Source organism: Enoplosus armatus, chromosome 1, assembly GCF_043641665.1.
Source record: "Enoplosus armatus isolate fEnoArm2 chromosome 1, fEnoArm2.hap1, whole genome shotgun sequence".
Lineage (NCBI taxonomy): Eukaryota > Metazoa > Chordata > Actinopteri > Centrarchiformes > Enoplosidae > Enoplosus > Enoplosus armatus.
In genome coordinates, this window is record NC_092180.1 from 30,158,923 (window position 1) to 30,184,638 (window position 25,716).

The 25,716-nt window shown below is 44.8% G+C and overlaps 2 protein-coding genes across 2 annotated transcripts in view; one reads left to right on the forward strand and one right to left on the reverse strand.

The window, feature by feature from the left end:
* On the reverse strand, positions 1-6,771 carry txlng (taxilin gamma). The gene is made up of 10 exons (XM_070903401.1): positions 6,679-6,771; positions 5,355-5,502; positions 4,502-4,593; positions 3,737-3,907; positions 3,270-3,464; positions 2,668-2,787; positions 2,482-2,556; positions 2,226-2,318; positions 2,043-2,138; positions 1-1,205 (listed from the first exon to the last, which is right to left on the reverse strand). Exons 1-10 carry the CDS (start codon positions 6,769-6,771, stop codon positions 804-806), a joined length of 1,485 nt encoding a protein of 494 aa, XP_070759502.1. The 3' UTR covers positions 1-803.
* A 5,471-nt stretch (positions 6,772-12,242) lies between these two features.
* The window catches only part of ccdc102a (coiled-coil domain containing 102A), a 51,597-nt gene continuing 38,123 nt past the window's right edge, over positions 12,243-25,716 (forward strand). The window contains exon 1 of the mRNA XM_070909279.1: positions 12,243-12,377. The gene's annotated coding sequence lies outside the window, so the exon portion shown is untranslated. The remainder of the gene's footprint in view (positions 12,378-25,716) is intronic.

Genomic DNA, 25,716 nt, shown 5'->3' on the forward strand with positions numbered 1-25,716 from the left:
TCATTCGCGTCTTTACAAGGTCTTGTCTCACTCAAGTTTTCCCATCTTTGTTGTTCAATACAAAATGCTTCCACACACGTTTCCTCTCAGACGGTTTTTGTTCGCGATGATCTTTTCAGCCCAGCTTGCTTAGCTTTCTCTCTGCATTAGCGACGCGGACAGTAATAGCCCAGTTTGCTGACGACACCCCCTACTAGCTTGCTTGCTAACTGGCATTTAGCGAACTGGCCAGTTTACGGACGTCAAATAAGCCCAACTTTGCACTCGCTCTACGCTTTGTCCCGCTTCCTCTTTCGGCTTTTCAGATCCCATTTCTGACTGTAAGGCTACGTTAATAAAAAGTGACCTATGACAATGTGCGTGTGATACAACCACTTTTGAATTTAATCAAACTAGAGTTTCCAATGAAACATATGACACTACAGGGAGAGACCACGTTAGAGAGAAATAAAAAGGCCAATTTGACTGCATGGAAATTCCCTATGAAAATACAGTTATGGTAGAAAAGGGAGTACGAAGTGCTTGCCACAAAGCCAGTTATTACAACCAATGTAAACGTGGGCAAATTTTAGAATACAATCCTTGATACAATCATTTTATTCTTCTTAAACTATCGCACAAAAAAGACATGGGTTCAGTTGCCATGTAGAGACCCGGAGAGGTAAGTCTAGAATAAAAAAAAAAAGAAAAAGGAATCTATCTCCAATAAAGATATTTTTCTGGCTAGTTATGGAACTAGGCTGGAGGTGTGTGGAGCCCTCCATCGCGCCCTTCTCACCTACGCACAGGTGGTGAAGGCTCATTCAGTCCTGCTCTGTGGTTGGCGTTTCTGCAGGCTGGCTGGTTGTCGTCGTAGCAGTAGTGGTTTTGTCAGTAGCAGCCGGTGCGGGGTCCATTTCAGGCGGTCTGGGAGCTTGGTGGATGCCCTCTGTCTCCAGACCGTCACATCGCGCCTCCGCCTCCCCCTCCCCCTCCTCCTCCTCCCCCTCCTCTTCCTCGCCCTCCTCTTCCTCCTCCTCCTCCCCAGCTGAAGGCTCCCGTGGCTGGGCTTCAGGAGGCGCTGTGGTCCCTTGGTCTCCCGGCTCCTGGAGGTGGCTGAGACGGTTGTTGAGGTCGTTCCTCTCCTTCTGCAGGGCTCTGCACAGCCTCTCCAGCAGCTCCAGCTTCCCCTGCAGGGCCTTGAAGTGTCCGTCGCGCAGAGTTTTCTACAACACAACACAACCTTTCATCATTTTTCACATTATATGGTCAGAGCTTTCAATCACATCAGATCAGAGTATCAAAAGTAAAAGCGCTCATTACGCAGTACAGTACTATATTATCATAGTACTGAAGCATTGTTACTCAGTCCTTACTGATGAAACAGCTGCATGTCACCTTGCTACAACATTAAAGGTGCTACGTTATATACGTCATTAAATATAGTATTGCATCGTGTTATTAGCTGACCGTTAACCTGCACAGGAACCATTTAACAACAGCTGTCAGATGGAAATGAGGTAGAAAGTAGAATATAGGAAGCACAGTTTGTGCTATGAATTGCATGTTCACAAAGATCTAAAGAAAATACATAAACGCAGCTTTTCTTTCTGCGTGAGAACTGAAAATAATGAGCTGTAAATATGACTTCAAAAGGATTTTTCTGCATTAAAGGAATAGTTTCATATTTTGGGAAATATGCTGATTTGCTCTCTTTCTGACAATGAGGTAAGATGTGTGTTCTGACACATAACTGGCCCTAACAAATTAACAAATTAAGATTCGGCAACATGTTCATCAGTGGGCTTCAGAGGTGTTGGTAGAAGTATTTCTTAAAACTTTGGACGGAGCCCGGCTAGCCGTCCCCCCCCCGCCCCCCTTGCTTCCAGTCTTTATGCTAAGCTAGGCTAACCACGTCCGGACTCCAGCTCCGTGGCTAACACACAGATTAACATCAAGCTTCTCATTTCACTCTCAGACAGAAAGCAAATAAGCCCCCCGCCCCCCCCTTTTCTACCAAAGCAACCAAAAGCAAAGAGAAGCGTGTGGCTCATAACAGTCACCTCCTCGGCCATCTGCAGCAGCGCCTGGTTGTTACTCTCCCACTTGGTCCTCCACTGTGTCGTTTCCTTCTCCAGCTTCTTGATCTTCTTGGTCATCTGGAGGTGAACGCAGACAGTTAACAGGCAGCGGGGGGGGGGGGGGGACCAGTATGAAAGTAGCCAACGGGGAGTCGGTCGCCTCACCTTCTCCATCTCTTGTCTGAAAGTGGTGAAGACCTCGTTGCTTTTAGCCAGAGTGCTCTGAAACTCCTCAAACTTGTCCATGTACAGGGAGAGCTGAGAGATCGAGAGCAGGTGAGGAGTCATTTTCAAACCTTTCAGCTGGGTTGATGTACGTGAAAGGTAAACACAAGGCTTCGGCACTACCTGTAGTGCCCAAGACCATGTTTCTGATCCACCAAGGACCTGTGTGTGTGTGTGTGTGTGTGTGTTTGCTTACCTGTTGTTTGAGCTGCGTTTCCTGCTCCTTCATCAGCTCACACTTGCGTCTGGACTCCGTGGCGTCCTTCAGCAGCTGCGGCATTACAGCACAGTCACATCTCCAGCTCTCACAGGTTTTATTACTGCTCAACTAACTGGCTACTCGCGACTGCTGACAAGTACGACAGGCGCTTTGTATACTCACAAAGTCTCTCTCTCGCTGCTGCTTCTCCTCCACTTCTTTCATCATCTCGGTGATTCTCTGCAGCTTGGCGTCCATCAGCTGCTGCTGCAGCTCCTTGTGCTTGAACACCTTGTCTATGTGCTGCCAGGGGGACACATCAGATTTCCATTAGGCTGCAACTGGGATCACAACCGACGACGCTTCGTCCAAAGTTTTCTTACCTCGCAATGTTTTAGTGGCATTTTAATAAACACCAGCTTCGTTACTAACTGCAGTGACTGCGTTGACCCTTCCTGCCACTGCTTCACAGTTGAAGCCATCCAGTGGTTTAACAGTAAAACAGCAACTTAACACTAGCTATTGAAACACGAACACACAGCCTGCCCCTAATCTTTAAGAATATGTTTGCCAGTATTGCAATGCATCCCTGTCCTCTGGTTTACTAAAAGCACAACGTTGAATGTTAAAGCATATTTGACTTTCTGCCACAATTCACTTCCCACATGAAAACAAACTCTTAGCAGTGGAGGCTCACATGAACACGCTGCTTTCGGTAGCCACCTGCTGCTTTAATCGCACTCTTTACATGTGCTTTTGTGACACTGTTGAGGTTTCTTTCTTACCTCCTCTCGGAGCTCGTACTGCTCGATGAGCTTTTTGAGCTTCTCGGCCAGCTCCATGTTCTCCTGCCTCAGCTTGGTGTTGTGGGAGCTATGCTGCTCCATCTGCACCTCGATGTCGCTCAAGGTCATCTGGAAGTGCAGCATGGCCTCCTTTCGCTGCTCCTCGTACTCCCTGGACCGCTGGGCGTTCTCCTCCTGTCAAAGAGGGGAGAGGGAAGTCTGTGCTGTTCACACTGGCGTGACGCCGTATGAGCAGAGAAGCACTGTGCTTTCAACTTCAGAAAGCTCCCTCATTGTCACAAGCAAAGGCAAATCTATCCAAGAAGAACCAAATGAAAGCTGACAGAATTTAACAATTGAAGGAGCATCCTATTATTCATGTTAGCAGTAAACCACTATTTGGATGCGTCCTGGATAAAAGACAAGTTCGCCTTCCTGACACTTTAAACTGTATTGGTCTGAGATACCTTCAGGGTCTTGTTGTGTCTCTGCAGCTCCCTACAGAGGCTCTCCAGCTTGCTGCGGGCCAGGATGGCCTTGCTGTGCTCCCCCTGCAGGTGGATCTTCTCCTTTACAATCTGAGACTGCTTCTTCTGCAGGGCCTTCAGCCGCTTCTGCATGCAGCGGCTCTCCTCCAACTGCACACACAACATGTTACGGTTCACCTTGGGTAGATACAAGTACACTATAGTCATTTCTGACTGTACATTGCACTTGAAAAACGGGAACCAATGAAAGCCTGACATCCTTGATAAAACACAGGGAAAACTCCCATGGCAAAAGGCAAATCTTCACATTTTGTTAGTCAGCTGGACAAAGTTTTCAATAGTCCATTAATGGGTTAGTCCATCAACAGAAAGTGATTATGATAACTCATTTTCTTAAAAACAAAATAGCCACAGTTTATATTTTTTGGTTCCCCAATAATGATAATAATCTATCCATCTTCAGGTTTTTGACTGCATTTGCATTTCGTTCTATTTTCTGACATTTTACGGACAAAATAATGAATGAGACAATAAATGGCAGATTCTCTGAAAAAAACGGTTTGTTGCAGTCTTAGTTTGGAATCAGCTGATCAGTCACGCGAGTTAAATGTTCGCTGCGTCAGAAGTTGTTCAGCGAAGGCGCTTCCGTATCCCATCCCAGAATGTGCATTAAAAATACCTTGATGGAAACGCCGCTACTGTTTGTGACCTCAGTTCAAATGAAGGCATTCGCATTCAGCTTACCAGGTCTGCGTATTTCTTGCACAGAGCAGCCAGTTTCTCCTCAGGGGTGGCCAGGGAGTTCAGGGCCTGCATCAAAAGAACAACCTCCTTCCCTGGAACATTAAACCACAACAAAATGAGGTAAACTGAATGGACAGGGATGCTTTCACTGTATAGCACTGTAACTTTACGTTATTAAAGTCAGATAGCGTAATCAAGACGCTGACGCTAGTTGAATAAGCCCATGAGCACCGTAGTTGGTCGCTGGGTGAATGTGTGGCGAATTAACTTTCCAGGTAACTTAGTTATGATAGTGATCCAATTACTGACACTTTTTTTTTTAGCAAAATATTTTTTCGTTACCTTTTCATGCCATGTCCCGGCTGAAGCGAAGCGTTATTATTGGTACGGTATAACAATAATAAGTGTCCCATCAACAACTGATGGGACCATTAAAAGGATATGCTCAGAATGTATGGCCTGTACAACATGCATGGCCTGCGCTAATGCGCGAAACGTAAGCTAGCTAGCAAGCTAACGTTCTGGCAGGAATTTAGCATAACATTGTGAGACGATATCCGTTTTACACACTTTACAAAAACTATCATTTTATCATTTATTTATTCTTAATTCAACTGTTTATATCTTTTATAACTCCATATAGATTGAAATAAAATGGACAGTAAACCTAACTTCACCCATACACTGATGACATTCAGCTACATTTCAAGAACGCAGCAATGACCTGAACTATTCTACATTACTACATTGTTACAGATCTGACAAATTAAGACCGACGTAAAAAATGATCACCACATCTATGCAATGAGGAGCATGTCTGTAAGTGCTTGTAAATACACTGTAGCGCTCCTACCAAAAGCCTTGTCCTCTGCAGTCTTAGGGTCTCCTCCAGGGTCGAGCTCTGCCTCCCCAAGGTCACTGGGACTGTCCTCTCTGCCTGGAGTTTCCCCCCTCTCCTCCTCAGCGCAGCACAACCCCAAACCAAACTCTGCAACCTCCTCCTAAACACATACACACACACATCCGAATGACTACAGAGCAGCTGTAACATCTCACTGCACGGCTCTTTCAACCGGCCAGTTTTCACTGAGCCGCTCCGCTGAAGAAGCTGAATTACAAGTACTGAAAGGACACTTCCTGATTTCAGCACTTTTACACTATTTCATGGAGGCAAAAGTCTTACGTCCTCTTGTGCTTAGACAACATTTAACAAAATTTTCTAACAAAAAAGTATTGTTTTTGTGTTGGCAGCACTACTACTAAAAAATGAATTGTTACTTTTAGAGAAAAGTAACCATTGTAGATTTTATCGGCCAATATTGGCCTATCGTGAGTGCTGGAAAGTAAATAAGCAAGCAAGTCCCATATTTTCATACCTTGTCAGTTGAGTGGAAGCTAATGTGTGAGCATCTTAGCCCATTCTGCCTACACATAACATTAGTGTAGAGTGTAGAACGTATATTATATTTAGATTATAGAATAGAGCATGCAATGCAAATAGTTTGGTTCCAGCTCAAATATATAATTATATGTACATTCTGTATATATATATGGTGGAGGGTCAATATATAAATTGCCCCCCCCCCCCCCCCCCCCCCACCAGGTTCTTCTCGCCACAAGAACAAGATCAGCTGAATATTGATAACATAAACGCTACTTTAAGCAGAAGTAAACATAGAGTCACTACATTACATACTGCTTAAATGCAAAGAATCTTGTTGTTGTTGAAATGTGTCCAGCATCCAAAGGCTGCAAAAACTTGATATTATTTTTGTTGTTGTTGAAAACACAGCATTCCAAGACGTACATTGTCAGATTCTTTGTAGTCTCTGTTTTGTTTTCTCTTTTTTTTTTTTTTACTTTTGTTTTTAAATGTGTGTTGAATAAATGACTTATTCCTAACAACACACAAATCTCCCGTGTGGGGCAGTGGGCCCCATCTAAAAGATACTTGCCACCGGGCCCGACAACTTTTCTGAGCCGATATATCGATATCGGAATTTCTTTAACTCCCTAATAATCGGTCTCTGCCCCAAAAACAGGAGCAGCGGTCGGGCTCTAATCCATTGCCACTTGCAACTTACTGAACATTACAAATGGGACGCTTGACAGTAACATTAATGACAAATAACAGAACACCCACAAAACACACCAAAGAACATAATGATAGTGTTTACCTGACAGGGGCTGTCCAGGTCGGGTGGAGAATCACTGCCTCCCACTATTCTTCTGGTGGACACATCAATCTCACAAACTCCCGTTGTCTCCATTAGTCCTGATAACAAGCTAGAAAGTCATAATAAACCAGAATTGTTAGAAAACAATAAATGAGATTGTTGCATGACCAAATACTTGTATCTCGTAATGAGTGATGGGAGTCACATTCAGACTGCATATAGTACAGGGACAAAGACAAAACAAAACAAGGGGATTGCGATCGTGTGGGTGTGCTGCTTCAGGTACTGACGGAATTCAGTTAAATATTCTATTCGTGAGGCTTATCAGACACCAAAACAGTGCACAGTGGTCTATAGTCCTATGAGACGGGATTTTACAACTCACTTCTGTTTTTAATCGAATTTATTTAGAAATGTCTCTCTCTGCCCGACTGTGCCCATCCTCTCCGTTTATGTGTTCCACGTAGATCTGCAACGCCCAGTGGACCAGTGGAAAGAGCGCAAGAGACAGTGTTGCATTAGCACGGCGAGCTAACAGTAACGGTAATGGATGAAATGGGGGGGGGGGGGGGGGGGGTCATATCAGATTCGGGTCTCAAATTTTGCAAACTGGATTCAGTCTAGTCAGGAGTCGGTAATTTAAGATTAAGACCACTTTGAGAGTCAAAACATTGCCTTCATAAATACAACTTGTGGAATAGTAAGTCCAATTATGAGAGAGTACACAGAGTATCATGCCTATGGCAATACAAGAGTGAGGGACTCCTGCGGACTTTGCATCACTGCCCATGTATTTTCTGGGGTTATTTCTGATTCAGATTAGTTTCAAATAAAACTTTTTGAAATGATCGATTTATTTTAGTTGGCCCACACTTTTACAATTAAAAAAGTAAAAAAAAAAAAACACACAATCGTCATTAATGACAAATTTGTATGTGTGACATATACAGTCAGAAGGAGAGAGAGAGACACTGCGCTGCTAATTTTTCATCTTTTTTTTTTTGTTGCTTGGCAGAAATGGGCTTCCACTGGGAAGCCAGTACAAACTGTGTACTATTTCCATCAAGGCTGGCCAAATAAATGAACACCTCTGTGTTCAATGTTGATGTGCTACAGGCTAACAGCACCTGAGATACAGTAGATCCCCATTCCAGCCAACAGTGCGAAAAATGCAGCTTCTCTGAACATCTGCTTAGCTTTTACAGTAACTGTGGCTGTTGCGATGTTAACAAAATGAAAGCTCGTCGCCTTGGTACTGTCTCAGCAATGCAATAAGCCTTAAATCAACACCAGCCACCAAAAGTCAACCACGTGTGTACAACAGCGGCAGGGAGCAACTTTGTCAGTCCTCTCAGGCCTACAGACCCCCAACGTTTACTTTTCCCATCCTTCTAGGTGAACTGCTATCTGTTAGTTTAGCTGCCTCGCACCAACAGTCACATAGAAGGATGCCAACAGGTTGAAGATCATTGTACGTCATACTAAGCTAACGCTGTGGCTACACAAGGTTACGACAGCGGAGTGACGCAAAAGACAGGTAACTTACGGAAGTTGATCACAATCTAGCTAGCTTACCTCGTCGGCTAATTGGTCTCTATGATGTAGCCAAGCTAACAAAAAGGAACAATGTTAACTTTGAAATGACTATGGTTAAAAACTCAGCCTGCCAAACAGTGTTTGCTTTCGAGAATGGTAGACTGTGATTGTAGTGAACATTGTATGCGTTATGGACCGTTTGGATGTTAACAGATAGGTGACCCCCCCCCCCCCCCCCCCTTCTTGAAATATAAGAGCGAACTTCGCAGCAGTTGCCTGCATGACTAACAGGCATTGGCAAGCACGCAAAACAAGTAACCTAGCGGCTATAACGTTAGCCGCGTTGCTAACTTACGTGTTATTCACTCAACACGAAGAGTACCTCAGGGAAATCTCATTTGAGAAAACGAAACAACTTTCTTATAACCCATATCCCTTCATTCATGTAGTGCATAGCATAGGATGTTTAAACGTTAACGTTAGCTACTTGACGAGGTTTTCTGAGTACCTCTGGTAACGTTAACGTTAGTGACAAGTAGCTAACGTTTACCAACTTACAAAAGTTAAAAAAAATACATAGATGCGCATCAATTGAAGTATTATATTTGAGCTGAATTGAAAGGCACTTCATTCTATAATTTACAATGTTTTAAGAAACGCAGTATCAGCAATTTGGTGTTGCAGATTAGCAAGGTAACCGTAAACTTTCGAGATTGTAAACGGAGTCTTGTGTGACGTTCCATCGACTCAGGACAGAACGGCGCGTAGGGTTCCTGGTCATGTTAGCTAACGTTACTAAGCTAATTGCACAGAAAGCATTTACTCATATATCCCTGTAACAGTAGCAGTGTAAGTATGTCTATTCATACACACCAGGTGTTACCTTGGATAGTAAAGAGCGCAGCTGGTTAACTAACACCAGGTAGCCACGGCAATGTAAAGCAAATTTCTACCGTAAGCTAACATTGGTTTGCTATTGTTAGCAGGGCTAATCCTGTGCTAACAGCTAGTTGGTGGCTAACCCTGCTGACTAACACGAGAAGTGAACTTTACTTCGGCAAATACCAAATGTGTCATAGTGAATGCAAAAGCTACACGCTCATGCTGACAGTGGCGGGTCACATACTGCGCTGAAAGTATGTCAAATCAGCACGATACAATACCAGTAAAACATAAATGTTTCTGAAATAGCTAGAGCGTTTACCTGTGTGTTTTCACTGTGGATGGAAGCAGGACACAGTTGTAAAGCTAGCTCTGACTGTCAGATAACAAGCAAAACGTCCGGTTAAATCTTTTCAAAATATAACCGTTGTCCAGCGTCTCCAAAGAACCATTGTTATTAGCACCATTTGCACCTCATTATGTACCTGTTCTCCTGTTAAGCAGGCTACAAGAGAGATTTTTTTTATTGATTTTCTCTTTGCCATTGATTTCACACCATTTTTTTTAATACTACAATAAAAAGACTAATAATAACCATTGATTGGCCTTGATCTTGCTTGATTCTGTAGTATGTGATGTGTATACCCTTATTATCTCATTAAGCGGATATTAAGTATAATATCAATTCAGCAAATATACACATTCACTCAAACGGCACCATACCTATCATGTGTCATCGTCACCCTCTCGTGTGGACATGTCGTTAACGTGAGGCTTTTAATTTGAAGGTAGCACCTTCGCAGTTCTGGTAGTAATCTGACGAGCTTGATGCACCTAAAGTCAAAACCAAAAGCAAAAACCTCAGAGCTCCTCTTTCCGGGACGTCGTGGGGGGGCAACAGCCACTTGATACTCAGTCCCAACAACAACTCCTGTACAAAAAAAACAAACACTTACCTACAGTGTCTCTGTCACTTCATCCACTCAGATTAATACTGCTTTTTTTTTATTTATTTTTTTTAATCTTTTTGGTGTAACAGCAACCTTTCATGTTGACGTCATAGAGTTTGCCCCTGCATGAATAAAGAGAGTAAACTGGTGTTGTGAGGTGACTACAAAATTCCTATGCTGCTCATTCTTTTTGCCTTGGCATGACGGACGATTAGATAACATGCATTTTAGTTCAGTGGTCCCAAAACATTTACTTGGGCCTCAGTGTTATGCTTGTCGTCGCCACTTGCTTGCACTGTGCAGGTCTACGCAGTAACAAAATCATGAGGGCTAGGGCAACACTTAAGATTCACTTCATGTAGCTGTGAGGGGAATTCAATGAGAATACACATTACACATTAAGTGACAAAAAGAAAGAAATGTAAAATCCCATTAACGTAGGGATTTAGTATTGCACACCTGTACAGTTTGGGGGACTCACAATAAGGAATGGTCAACATTTAAACAAGAGCATTTGACTGGTGTTTCCTTTGTCTTAGTTGTAAGCTGTGAAAAATGTTGCGTGCGTGCGAGCAGCCTTGGAAGTAATTGTTACAATTGCAGAGGCCTAGTTTGGGTCTTGGTTTCAAACACTCTGGACCCTACATTTCCCACAATGCACCCAAAGACATTAAGATGTAAATCTGGAGGACATAATGCTGAATCAAAACGCCCGCTGGGGTGCATCAAGAACCTCCACGGCACCTCCACCCAAAGTGTTATGAAAGATTGGTACAATTATATGGAACACGAAAGACCATCACTACTTTATTTATGAGCCCAAACCAATGTGGTGTGTTTGTGAGTTTTTTTTTAGTATGGTGCCTCTTAAGTTAAGACTGGATTAAAAACCTGGCAAGGCAGGCCAACTGCCCCGGGGCCCCAGATCTCTGGGGGCCTGGAAAGTTCCAGGCTTAAATTGTGCCTAATTTGATTGAAAATGTGTTTGGCAATATGCAGCACCATAGGAATTTTATCAACTGACTTGGGCCTGAGAGGGTGTCCTGCTTCATTATCTGATCTCGAGGCTCCGCCTTTTGTGCCAAAAAAAACAAAAAAAACAACTGTAATGACCACGTAATATTTCAGCAGAGAAAAACCACCACAGGGCCTTGTTTTGCCTCCCTGGGGCCATGCAGACATGCCATTGACCTAGTTTGAGGGGAAAAACAACCACCAGAGGGCGCCAGTGTTGTGTTTTCCTGCAAACTCTTGTGAAAGTTGATAGAATGTCATGAGACTTGGCTTGCTTTGTTTAGCACTTATCAAGCCAGATGGTCTAGTGTATATTTCTTGCATAATTGAGATATGAGGCTTTCTTTTTTTTTTTTAAGACATACATCTTTTCAGTTTAAGAGCTGTTTCATTATTGACTGATTACGAGACAATGGGCCCCTGGCCACAGACATGTTAGAGGCCCCTAATCACAGGTTTTGTAGTATGCCAAACAGAATATCACACACGGAAACCTGTGATGCAGGCTATATTTTCTTAAAACAGAGGTGTCGAACATCTAAACTACTCAAATAGATGTACTATTTTTAACGCAGACTTACTTTTGCCTTTACTATGTTCTTTGGAAAGAATAATAATCACACGCAAGAAGGTGCTACAGATAATAAATGGATACTAATTGCTTGATTAAGACGATGCAAATAATCTGAAAAGTTTCATGTTCATAGCCTGCTTTCAAATCCAATATGTGAGTCTCAGTGTTGACATTTGTCGCTTCACTTAAAACGAATGATAATTATTACAGATAACTGAATGACAACATCTGAACGTGCTGTGAACGTATGGAGCGCGTTCAGCCGCCTCGTCGTCCCTCAGCTGTAGGTGAACTGACACCAGAGATCACATTCCTCCAGCTCTCCTCCCGGTGCTGTAGTAATTTCAACTGGGAGGTCTCTACTCGGCCAGCCAATGAGCACGCGGCTCTGTGTTGGGGACGCAACCCGATTGGCTCGACGCAGCAGATTGTTATCATATCGGTAGCCGGATTGGTCTGGGCTGGGTCGTCGAAACGCTCGAGACCCGCCCCATTTTCTCTCTCCTCAGTGGGGACGACGTTTTTCCCCATCCAGATCCGGTGATCCGTGATCCAGACCCGAGGAGAGAGAGAGAGAGAGAGAGAGAGAGAGAGGAAAAAAAAAAAAACAGAAACAGAACAACCACCGGGCGGAGGGTCTGGCAGCAAAACCCGGGGGGGAAACCTCAGCCGCTTCACCCGGGAATAAAAACCCCATCTTCCAGGAGAAGACGACGCCAGTGCTCGCCGGTGCTCCCTTCACGGTACGCTCTTGCTCTTTGCTCTTGCTCTGCTTTTGTTGTCACAAGCGGGCTGATAGTTTGACTCCACCGCTTCGAGACACTCCGGTGTCAAATGACACGAGAATCATCTCGTCCTCTGCTCTTCCGTCTGTGGCACATCGGAGTTATTAGTGTTAGTTAGCCGAGAGCAGCCGTAACACTGTCCTGCGCGGAGGGAGAGTTTACCCATGATGCCTCCTGCTGTGTCACACACATTGTTGCTGCTGTTGAGGCCACTGTGAAGTTGACAGTTTGTTTTTTTGTTGGAAATGTTTAACTCCCTGCACCGTGAGGAGCGTAGCCTGTAGCAGTGTTTTCCGAAGTGAGTGAGGAGGGGGGGGTAGGGGTGGGTGTGTGGGGGGGGGGGGGGGGGGGGCTTCTCCAGAAGTGATGAACATATAAGCGTCGCCGTCTTTTTTCTGGACAAGCTAGGCTATGCGGCTGGATACCAAAAGCTGAAATCTGCCCGGCTGGATTCATAATCTTCTTTACTTTTTTTCTCTCCCCCCCCCCCCCCCCCCCCCCCCCCCCCTCTGATGAGCTTGTTCCTGGTTTCAGTCAATGCTAGACTATTTTATCCGGTCAGATTTCTTGAACTTCCTTCGTGAAATGAAAACTAGTTTGTATTCCTGTAAGACAGCGGTTCCCAGCCATTTTTTTTTCTTAAGGGAGCCCTATTTTCCCATTGTGTGTATATATACATTGACGGCCCCCACCCACAGAAAAAGTAGCCTACTTTAAAAAAAATATATATATTTTTAAATATCCTCATGTATATTTCATCATATTCACTGCATGAAAAGCAATAACAGCGCAGAACAATTAACTGTACAATGAACCTAAATAGTGAATTTAATACCTGCAGGAAGTTTGTGTAAAACCAGCAATTTTGTATAAAAATCCTGAACAGACTATTTCCTGTGGATATTACAATGTATCAGACGATCGTTATTTATTAGGCAAATAACAAACTGGAACAACTAAAGAGTCCTTATTCACATATATTAACCAAATATCTTAATATTTTGTATGACCTCCTTTGGCCCTGATAACAGCTTGCATTCTTTGCAACCACAAAACAAATGTTTCTGTTCAGGAGTGCAAGTAAATAACTGTAATCTGGCGTCTCAATCAAAAAATAATAACGTGCTTTACTATTTTTTTCTGCTTTTTTTGTAAAACAGTAAATTTGAGAATTCATGGATAACAACAATAATTACATTTTAGCATTAAAGATATCATTTTGATTAAAGAGCTTGGCTTGCACATACTGGTGGATTAACCATTACAGAAACATCAAATATTTTGGTCATCAGCAATACTGTTCATTTAGGGCAGCGGTGGCAAACACCTTACACTGGGTGGTGGTCTAATAAATTTGTTAAGCACTGTATATATATATATATATGTATCAGACACACTTCTGTTCATGTCATATGAGTATTATAAAGCTCATAATAGCTCCGTAGTTGTGCATTGGGATTCTTCAGTATTTGGATCAAGTTCCAGCCATTACTTTAATATGAACATTAAGGAGGTTACCAGTAAAAAAAAAAAACCCCAAAAAACGGTAGCGTCTTTGGCTTCAACTTTTCATTTTAAAGCTAAACATTTGGTGGATTTGATTAAATGCTTGCTAACGTCATACCCAGCCTGTTAGTCATCAAATACTAGCTCCAGCTCCACTTGTGAGATTTTCTTCTCTCCTTCATATATGTCACAGTAAATTGGATGCCTTTAGATTTTGGACTGTTGGTCGGACAAAACAATCCTCACTTTGGGCTTAAGGTAGTTGTGACGGGCATCTGACACCATTTCTGATATTGCATAGAACAAATATTGGCAGAAAATCCTTAGGCCTTGTGATGTTTGGGCTGACTTGTCTAAAAGATCAGTAACTTCTTCAACAGTTGCTCTTGTCAGACCTCCAAATGGATACAACAGTGAAGCAACTTCCGAACATCAGATCCCAAAGACATCTCATCTGAAGAGAGAGAGAGAGAGAGAGAGAGAAAAGCATTTGGTTTTGATTTCACATGGTGAAACATTATTCTGGGTGGTCTCTGGCCTGACGAGTTGGCATAGATCAAGACGGTCGCTCAACTAAACTGCAGCGAGTTTCTGTTGAAATGCCTGCTCCCTCTGCTGCAGAGCAAATGTACATGTTTGCAGTGACTAAGAGAAGGCTTCCTGGGTGATCTGATCGCTCGCAGACGGAGAAAATCCACTCTGGTTCAATTAGCCTCTGACCACTTTTTTCTTTCAAAGAGTCACTGAAAACCACATAATGGAAACAAACGGAAGCGTGACTGGACGCAGGCGGATTGTTTTTAAATCTGACTATTTGGTGGGAAGGCGCTGAGGTTCATGGCTATTGTGTGTGGGGGGGGGGGCATTTCTGCATCTCCCCCTGCATGTCGTGTCCCGGGGTTTCACACGGCAGACGGCGCCATCTGCTTCGCTGCCTGTAGCCGGCCGCTATGTCGGTGTGGCGACCGCTCTCTCTTCATTTCTGCCCCCCCCCCTTTGACTCCGTTCAGCCCGCCTTATTGGCCCCCGAATGTTGAAAACAGTATCCATCCATTGTAATCTCACACACACACACACGCTAGATGCTGAACTGAAGGGTGACTTCTGTGTGTGGTTGTCATGGAAACAAAGAAAGAACAAGAGCCATGTGCTCCTGGTTCAGACACCATGTCTGATCTGTGTGTGTGTGTGTGTGTGTGTGTGTGTGTGTAACTTGGCTCCACACACTGTGGTTTGAGAAACTGCTTCCTTTTTCTTCTTGTGCCACAAATATTTTGACGTATCTTGATTGATTTATTTATTTGATGGGGACAGAGCATGTTAACCATCAGCGTACATCAGCATAATAATACAAGATGCAAACACGCAAGAATTACATACATCCATCTGTCACAGGAGAAGTTCTTGTGATATGTATGCATAATGAGTTGAATTGTGATTTCCTATAAAAAAACTATTGGATGGATGAAGCCATAGACCTCTGAAAGGGGGGTGTTGTCTTCTATAAGCCCATCACGTTTTTTTTTTTTTATGTAAAATCTCAACATGCCAAGTAACTATTTCACGGCAGACATTGTGACACGTCGTAGCAGGAAAGGCGCAGGTGGAAATGGTAACATTAACGGGGGCCCCGCTGTCATGGCCAAGTGGCTCAGTTAAATGGAATGCAGCCATGATTAGAGTTACTGGTACCACCTGTGTGTTTCCTGCTCGGGGAATAAGGTCCACTGGCACACGATCGGTTTCCGACTTGCATGTTCCCCTCAGGACGAACAGTAAACTCATATAGTATTGGTTCTGAAACGATGAGAGACTTTTAGCATGCGCTTGTCGGGGGGTCAAACGCTGCTGTGTCCCCCCCCCCCCCCCCGTGTGAAATACGGTTCGGCCTGCCTCTTTCCAGCAAGTATCAATCCCGTGTCAATCCAGCAGACCTTTTGTTTGTCTGCCTTCCTGTGTGGAATATCAACATCCTCTCTCCCTTGTCGCACCACCCGCTGAAACTTCGGGCCGAACCGGAGCAGCTCAAACTGTTGATTCCATTGCCTGCAGAAGGCGGAGGAAGTGTCTTTCCCTTACTATAAGGCCAGGTTTTGACCCTGTGAGCGCTGTGGTGAGAATGCTGTCGTGTTTGTTCTGGTTGGTATGTAGCTGCCGGGCTGTCGGTGTCCCCTCAGTCACTCCGGATGCTCAAACACATTCCAGTCCCCCTCACTCTGTTTACTTTCCCCCCTCAGCATCTCCTTTCTACCTAGCTCTCTCTCCTCCTTGTTTCCTTGCTCGGCCCTTTTTTATGCCTCGATCTTCTCAATCTCTTCCACCTCGCTTCCTCTCCGACCCCCTCACCAGTTCAGCGACTGTTGGGCCTCTCAAAGGTCTTGAGAAGTGGCGGACGGACGCCCCGCGCTCTCTAAATGAGACCGAGGGCTGTCATCACTCCTATTTTCTGTCTGGATCGGAGATTCAGTGCGGTTCCACCTTTGCTGTTGCTCTTATTGTGGCCAGTATCTCGGGGGCTCCGGGTCCAGACCTGGTGTCAACATGCGTCCTGGGCGATCCGATCACAAGTGCACAGCTCCGAGCGCGTCTGTTCACACCTGGCATCAACATGCGTCTCCAGTGACCACTTGTGATCGGATCTCACTTCCCCGCTCTATATGCAAATGAACACCAACATCATTTCTGTTTGTTGTTGTTGTCTTTAACCTGAATTTGAAAACGATAATGTTAGATGCTGCCGGAGTGTTTCTGGGGGCCGGGCCTCACTGATCACTGTACAGAAACACAACGTTATAACTTAATTCACTGATTCTGGTGAAATCTGATCATGTTTCATGGAGGAAAATGTTTTCTGGTTTTCCCTCTGACGTCCTCCGACTGCTCTGCCGCAGCTCCGCGATTTACTCGGGAGTTTCCTGGTCGACAGATAGCTTTAACGCTACTTGTTGCTAAAGCGACCCCTAACTGTAGCCGCCGCTAGCTAATTGGCTCAGTTAGTTGTGCAGCTAGCAGTCTATTGGCCGCGGAGCTTAAATAAAGCTTTATTAAACCTCCTCCTCCCGGCGGTCCAAAGCTCCTGGTGCTAACGGTGTAAACACAAACACTTCCCACCGGTGCTCGGAGCTCACAGTCCGGGCAGAGGAGCGCTCGCCGCGCGGTCGACTAGCTAACGGCAGCTACAGTTAACAAGTAAAGTTACCCAATACAGGCAGAGCAATCGGAGGGAATTGATTTTGCCCGTTGTTGTTGTGGCGCCTTCTTGTTGTTTTCCCACTTTAATGAGCTAGTGAGTACGTATGTTAGTTGAGTAGGTGGTCCTTCAATGTGGCGCATTCTCATACGCGCTGCTTAAAGAATATGGACACGTCCGAAGCCCAGACCACCTCCGAATGTGGGCTGAGCCATCGCACCTCAATGCGTCCACAATGCACCCTCCTTGGGTGCATTCACACCTGGTATTAGAGCTGTCCACTTGTGATCGGACCACCCAGGACACATGCTAATACCAGGTCTGAACGGGGCCTCTGACAAACTCGCAGGTTGATAGTGACTCAAGTAATTCACTAGAAAGAAAAGTGCATTTTTAGATAGTCCCACCAAGCACTAAACAGACACGAGACTGCAAACATAAACTCCTCCCAGGTCAGGGCCAAGGTGGTTCCTTTGACAAAGACCCTGCACTCTCTTCGGTCTCCCCCAGGAGCACACCTTCAAGGAGGCTTCACCTCCTCTGCATGATGACGTTTAAGCCTCATTGCCTTGGAATCCACGCATGTCAGCTGTCTCACACACACCAGGAGCGCTGCTTCAGAGTCAGCCGACAGGTTCACCCCCAGACACGCTGCAGTGGAGCTACTGGTAATCACCCAGTATGCACATATCATGAAACCCCAAGGCTCTTGACTGGTTGCGTAAAGGGTTATCAAACTGCAAACAGAAGCAGTAAAGAGAGCTGTGAGAGGGTAGGCAGCGTTTTATTCTTGGAGGGGGCGTGTTTCCATTTGAGTGTGTGTGTGTGTGTGTGTGTCTATGTTTAGCTGTGTTTGTTTAGGACTTGGTAATTATGGCAGCAGAGTTTGAGTTAGAGCAAGCAGAGGAATGCCTTTAGTCTCCTGTCACTGAAACGAACTATGGGCTTTTCAAATGCTTTAACCAGCGCGCGCATGTGTGTGTGTGTGTGTGTGTGTGTGTGTAGGGGGGGGGGGGGTGAAAAGGGTTACGGAGGACGATTATTTATTGAAACTACCACGTGTGTATGTATGTGCGTGTGTGTGTGTGTGATTAGTACAGCTTTTGTGACTCTTACCATAGACTGTATATAAAGATGAACATGCATCGGCCAAATGTGTTTGATGTGTCCCACCCGCTCACATGGAGGGGGCGGGGGTTTATGACCTGTACTGCAGCCATCCACCAGGACGTTTTGGCTTCACTTTTGGGGAGCTGTCATGCCATCCATCTTCATATGCAGTCTATGGTGTGTATGTACGCCTGGCCTGTGCGTGCATCCTCGCTGTTAAAACTAAACATCACAAACAAGCTTTATTTATTCTTAGTTATTATTATTATTGTTATTATTTCTTTATTTATTAGTCTGCAGCTCCCTCTCTCTCTCTTTGTCTCTCTCTCTCTGTCTCTCTCTCTTAAAACAGGTCGATGGCCCCGATTCTAAAGACGCAAATCGGTTGATTGAAGCTTTGATCCTCTCTCGTAAAAAGGTCAAAGGTCAACGAGAGTAGCGAGAGCAGCACGACACATCTCAGCACTCGCCTGGTGAAACCTATGCAGGTGTATCGGTTTAACGAGGGACCCTGTTAACTGGTGACTTTCAGCCAAATGCGTCTGTTGTTGTTGTTGTTGTTGTCGTCGTAGTTACGAAGAGAATACGTAGCTGTCCGCGTAGATGCCTGTTGTTTAGTTTTTCATCAGAACGCACCTGTTTGATTAAGTCTTTGGAGTCTTGTTTGACGATATGTGTCATGCAGGCGGCTAACACACAGCCGCATCTTGAATGTTGCTTGTCGCACACATTTGTTGTCGGTCTGTTTGAGCGACGGAAACACTCGGGATCCCCTGGTCTTTTATGAAATGTACGGTATCTATTTGAAGGCAAGCAATACCGCTTTTATAGAACAGGCTTGTTTTAATTTCTAATGGAAAAAGAACGCCTACATTAAACAAGCGTTAAGAATCGCATCGGATTGCACCAAATCGTTCTGTATTAAAATGTATCGTAGCCCATGTATCTCGATATGCGTGGGATCGTCTCATAAGGGAGAGATGCACAGCCCTACTGTCTGTCTGTCTGTCTGTCTGTCTCTCTGTCTTTCTCTCTGTCTGTCTGTCTGCCTGCCTCCTCCGCTCCGTTTCAGCACTATGGACAGCGCTGCACCTCTGATTCTGATTCTGATTCTGATTCTGATGATTCTGGGGGGGAAAAAAAACCCAATACAGAGCAGTGACTGCATTAGGCGTCCGTAGAGAAGCCTGAATGGATTTTAAAAAATATATATTTAATAGATAGATAATAGAAAATAAAACAACGTCAATGACAATACAGCTAAAACAGAAAAAGATAGTCCAGTTGATAAATGAATTCCATTCATTAAAGTAGTAGACCTCTGTGACCACAGCTGAAGCCTGGGGAGGCCCCAGATCCTGCCCATATATGATAAATAAAATATGAATTTCAAAAAAGAAAATGCTAATACTGTCCGTCAGAAGGAAAGGCGACACGTCATTTCACTTCAAAGTCCTGCAGGTGAAAGCAGTGGAAGTTCAGGGTAAAGTCTTTTCACCCCCCCATAGTGTGTGTATGTGTGTGTGTTTTCTACTCGCGTTGATATTGCATATTAGGGTGTGTATTTTGTGTGTACTTGTTATGTATTGTAGATGTAAATGTTCTTATGACAAGTGCATGTTTTGGTGTTTTTTTTGCATGCGTGTGTGGGTGTGTGTGTGTGTGTGTGTGAGACATTTTGAATTGGCTGACATCGCCCAAGCCAGCACTGACCTCTGAATTCTTGCACACACGCGTACACACACACCCTCCTGCCAGGCTCCCTTAACTGGGAAGAAGCCATAAGTTAGCCTGTAACACACACACACACACACACACACACAAACACACACAGCCTTCCTGTTTGAGTGGAACCACCAGATGACGTCATTGGCCACTTCTGGTCGGCTGTAGGTGATCTGTCCTCCAGATGCAGAGAATAGGAGCAGCAGATGGCCGTGCTGGGAGGAGTTACCGACAGTTGGGGGGGGGGGGGGTTGCGGCACAGCCATCCTGTTTTGTGGGCCTAGTTTTGGTTGACTAGTCTGAACACAAAGGGACAGATCTTTTATAACCTAATTCTGTTTTCTTTGCTCGTAATTGGAGCTGATATTCGATGTCGTGCCCAAAGTATTGCAAGTATTTAGTGCATCGACACACATGTTCATTTCAAGACTGCAGCTGTCAGTCTGTCTCCCCAGGCCCCTTCATTGCCATTTTCCTTCCATCCACCAGGTGCCCTCAGACTTTCCCTTCTTTAACCATCACCTGACCGCCCCCCCGCCCACCTCCTCAACTTTGTCTACTTCCTCTTCCACTCCCTCCTTGTCGGTTCGTCCTAGTCGCTACGCTGCTGTCTTGCCTTGTGTTTTGGATTTCGAGCTTCTGTCACCCCAACCCCAACCCCAACCTCAACCTGGACCTGAACCTCTGCCCACCTGTTCCCTGTCTAACCTGCCTGTCTACCTGTTTGGACTGTCACTAACAGTTCTTTTCATTATCAATTCATCTGGCGATTTATATTCTCAACCAATCGTTCGGTCTGTAAAACCTGAAATCACAATTTTTTCTTGAGTTCAAGACGATATTGTCAACAAGTGTCCTGTTTTTTCTGACGGGACAGTCCAAAACTCCCAAGATCTTCAGTTTACTATAATGTAAGAGAAGGAAAAGCATCAAATACTCGCAATTTAGAAGCGGGAACTGTCAAATGTTTGGCATTTCAGCTTGACAAACGTCTTGAACAATTAACCGATTCTCAAAATAGCTGCAGCAACAGCTGAGCCAGGGTCTTTTTTTTTTTTTGCCGGACAACGCAAAACGGGATGAAAAAGCCACTTGTTTAGAATATAACTTCTCTGTCAGCTTTATTGATTTCTGTCACTCCCAAATATGAGCCCCAAAACATCCAGTGTCGGTTGGGCGGATTCACGTGTGGTCGAGACTGGGCAGCCGCAATAGATGCCAACACTTTCATTGGCTGAATAGGTGACACTTTTGACGCAAAGGTCAAAGGTCATTGTGACCTCACGATAGATTTCACACACACACGTTGACACAATGAGTAAACAGGCTTCCCATCTAAAAATGCCAGGAGAAAACGGAACACTTTGTGTAGCTATACTCTGTAAGGATCCATCTTCACACAGTGATCAAGTACATACGTACCTGTCCAGCCAACACATCTGAGATAATCCTTCATTGATCAGTTCAACAATGTATATTCACTGGAATCATACGTATGTATCATCAGTATGCTTCCATATTAGCCAGAAAATACACTATACACTGTATTCAATTCCTTCCAAAGTCTTCACTACAGATATTAGTCTGGACAGACATGGCATACAGTTTTCCCCAAACCTCTAGACCACCAAATAATTGTCTTGTCAGTTGGAGCATCCCTAAATATGAATTATTGTTAACCAACTATCCAGGAAACGGTCGCTACTATGGTTGCTACAGCTGATAGACAACAACTGGTGTACTGCCAAAACGACCTGGGTAACACTAACCCTAACCCTAGACTAGAATTTTTTTCCATGGGGCTGAGTCTGGACGTCTGTTTTTTTTTTGTTTTTTTTTAAATCTACCTGGGCGGACTGCCCAAGTAGAGCCTATGTACACGAAAATGATCTCAATAAATTCCACACAGGCAGGTAGCCTTGAACAGATTGGTAAAAACCCTGGTAAAAAATATGTACACGGAAAACATTTCTCTGCACAGTTTGCAGCCATGTCGAGCCATAACAGAGAATATTTAATGCGTTGCATTCAGGTTCCCCAGAACTAGAAGCTGCCAAATAGAAAGGCTTAAATCAGCATCCTAGTGGTGGCCTGAGTTCTTCACACGTGAGCTCTGTTTTCTCCCACAAATAGAATGTAAATGCTTCCCAGTGTATTAACTAGACAGGTCACGGAGACAGCTTTCCAGACAGTAATATTGTGTTAAAGAATGAAGAGCAAGGAGAAGCATTAGCGCGCGCGTCCGGGCCGTGGAGTCACTCCGGTTGAATCGTAACCTAAAAACCTAAAAGCAGCATGAGGCGTTCACTTTACTACTACTGCATTTTGGTGGAACGAAGTCCGATTTCAGTGTTCGTGCATGCATTAAAGGTGGAGGGGGTCGGATTCAAATCCAGCTCGAATCGTATTTAGAGGATGTGATGTGAAAGACAGGATGTGTTGTCCTGTGGTGGTGGTGGTGGTGCTGCTGCTGCTCAGGCCTGACCTTTCTGTCTCACCCTCCTGAACGCTTAATTCACCGTTTTAAAGCAGTGTGTAAATGATTGGGTCTTTTACACACTCAACATGACAGGAGGCGTTATGTGTTTGCAGCCTTAAGAGATATTAAACTCAACCCACTGTAAACCTTCTGTGTGGCTTAAAATTAAAAATGCTAAATCACTGAATTCAGAAAATATTTGCATTTGAACATCAGCGTGTGTGTGTGTGTGTGTGTGTGTGTGTGTGTGTGTGTGTGTGTGTGTGTGTGTGTGTGTGTGGCGGGGGGGTGGGGGTGGATTAGTGCCTTCACACACCCTTTTTGAAGTTCTTTAAGTCACTGCATAAGCTCCCATGTGTCTGTGTGTTGCAGTGTAAGCTTGTTTGGCTGATTTGCTTGCATTTAAAAAGTGGTTTGATCACCATCAGGGTCTGTTAACCCCCTCTATCCCTCTGTGCCAGGCTGCCCACTGAGCTTTGTGTCACACAGGCTGTGAACTCTGCTTCCTTGTGTGAAAAGATTAGAGCCAGACAAATTCCTAGTCATCTAAGGCTACTCAGACAGTACGAGACCAGATCCCCAAAGCTCCTCAACCAGGCCTTGTGGTTACAACCCCAGCCGGGGCACAGTTTGGCTGTTTGTCTCATCCACAGACACCTGCACTGTTAAAGGTCCCATATTGTAGAAAGTGAGATGTCCATGTCTGATTATAAAGCAGGTCTGGTTGCTGTATAAATACTGTGAAAGCATCAAAACGCTCAGTCCACAGAGAAATCAAACCGTATTAAGACACTGTCCCTTTAAACGGCCCGTCAGGACTTCCGTAAGGTTGTGATGTCACAACTATACAGTCTCAGCCATGCCCCCAGCAGGCCATCTGCTCCAGGCCCAGCATCACCCACCAAGTACAGGGGCGCTCATCCACCCGCTCAGTCTGTCTGAGTTATTGGAGCGCTCTGCTCAGGAACTACTCTTCAAGTGTTTGGAGGTTGTTCAGTTTGTCTGAAACGGCTTGTTTCAAACAGGGGGGGGGGGACTGAGGGGCTGCAGAGAGGGCCAGGAGAAGATACATAAGGACTTTTTTCAACTGTGACTCATGCAAAGCTGCTCTAGTGGAGTCCCAGAATTAAAAGTTCAAGTTTTGTCTCAGGCCGTACAACTAGCTAACAAAGTCAAAAATCACCTTTTCCTCGGAGTTCCCCCGATTTCTGATGAGGTGGGCGTGACAAACCTTCAGACACGTAACATTATCCATACCTACATCAATTTATTTTTACCTCACGTGATATGAAGTGTGGCCTCGGTCCAAATCCTTTCGTCTTATCGCGTTCAACCATAGTCGTCTTTGAGCTGTTTGACCCAACTACACAGCAACACGATGCTCTCGGGAGGTCATGGAGCCTGCTGCTCTGAGGTGATTCGTGTTCGCCTCCAGCCAACACCGTGACGGAATCACTTTACAGTCAGATCTCAACCCACTTTCACACCTGTGGAGGATTCTGACCCAATGTTGATATAGAAATATTGATTAGTGCTGCTTTAATCCTGCACTAAGCATGCAAAGCAGAGACTGAGGTACAGTTTGACTGCCAGTAAGCCTTTGCCATTTTGGCAGTGAATGTGGAACATGGGAAGTTTTATTGCGAAGGTGGAACCTCCTCCTCGGTCTTTCATCTTTTTTCTTCTCCTCTCCGCCCTGCCTTGATATCTCTTTCCATCTCTGCCCCCGGAATTTCGTCATCGCCTTCACCTCAGCAGCGTCTGCATTGAAACAGAAAGAGCGCCGCGTCCTCCGTCTGTTTACCTAATTGCACGCATTATGCAGAACCCCGCGCAGCCTTTTGGAGTGGAGCTTTGAAGCTATCGTGCCCTGCAGAAGTGCCCTGCTTTCTCAACAACTGAGGCATGTTGAAAAATGCGTCAATAACCTTACATGATGATGATGATGATGATGATGATGATGAAGGTGACAATGAGGCGATTGTCCTCCAAACACTGGACTGGTAGAAATCAGAAGAAAAAGAATCGGCAAGGATTTTGATATTTGCATGTTTTATTATTGTTTGCATGTTTAATTTATTATCATAGAAGACCATCTTTGGGTTTTTGTTGGTCAGCCAAAGCTGAGATCTGTCATCTTAAACGTAGTGTAAACAGATGTTTACGATGATGGCATCCAATCCTGGGCAAGTGCAGCTCTTTTGTCTTGTCTTGTCTTGTAGGCTCCATCACCTGACATCACCTCCATCCATCTGTTCCTCGCTCCCCCCTGAATAAATGATGGCAATGTGATACTGCACCACCAGCCTGTGCTGAGCTGGACACTGACACACACACACACACACACACACACACACTCTTGCTTTCTCTGCCCCCTGCTCTTATGTATAAAAAGTTGCAGTCAGACAGCTTTTCCGTTTTGACTCTGTCCTTGAAGCTCACGTTTGCTGCCTTTGACTCTGAGTTTGTAGATTAGCTTTGTAGCATTTGCTGCTCAATACAGTGCATGTTGGAGTTGGCGTGCGTTTCTATTGGCATGTAGGGCGTATGCTGTGTGGAACCACATGATCTGTGTGTGTGTGTGTGTGTGTGTGTGTGTGAGAGAGAGAAAGAGAGAGAGAGAGAGAGAGAGTGGGAGAGTCATGGTTCAGGAATGTTCTGTATAATTTTCTACAGTGGAGCCTCTCGCTGCAATAACACCTGGGGCCCCATGGGAGATGAAGTTCTCTTGTTTGATATTTTTGCACAGAATGTGAGCGAATTTTTTAATCACAATTCAACACAGCGAAACTGTATCAAACCAAAATGAGTCGTACAAACTCAAACCTTTGGAATCGGGTTAAACGTTTGGGTCCCGGATACCATCGATAAGGTCGTGAAGAGCAGCTTTTCCAAAAGGCAGGCCGACTTTGCTGTTTGCTGTGGGTTAGGGTAACCCCCCCACCCTGGGTAAATAACAGCTCATGTGATTGATAGACGTAATAATACTTGACCAAACACAACACTCCATGCTCTCCATTATGTTGTTGCTTGGTATGGTTACCATTCCTGGGCTGCTGTCACACATTGACACCAATGCCTCAACCCGAAAAACAAAAGCTAGAAATGATTGGATTGAGCGCTTAACTGCTTTGATTATTGAGCTCTTACAAATTGTAGTCATAGTGACGGCAATGTCGGCCAGTCAGTCGGCCGTCCACCACTTCGGCCCAGGCCGAAATATCTCGACAATGGTTGGATGGACGGCATATAATGTTTTGGGCAGCTAGCCATGCCGGAGAAGCGGA

Bases quoted from the DNA above. Each gene is read 5' to 3' on its own strand.
- txlng (XM_070903401.1), bottom strand. From the start codon at position 6,771: ATGGAGACAACGGGAGTTTGTGAGATTGATGTGTCCACCAGAAGAATA. The intron at 5,503-6,678 runs GTAAACACTATC...GTATGTGTTTAG, and splicing joins ACCTGGACAGCCCCTGTCAG to GAGGAGGTTGCAGAGTTTGG. The intron at 2,557-2,667 runs GTGAGTATACAA...GTAATGCCGCAG, and splicing joins AGCAGCGAGAGAGAGACTTT to CTGCTGAAGGACGCCACGGA.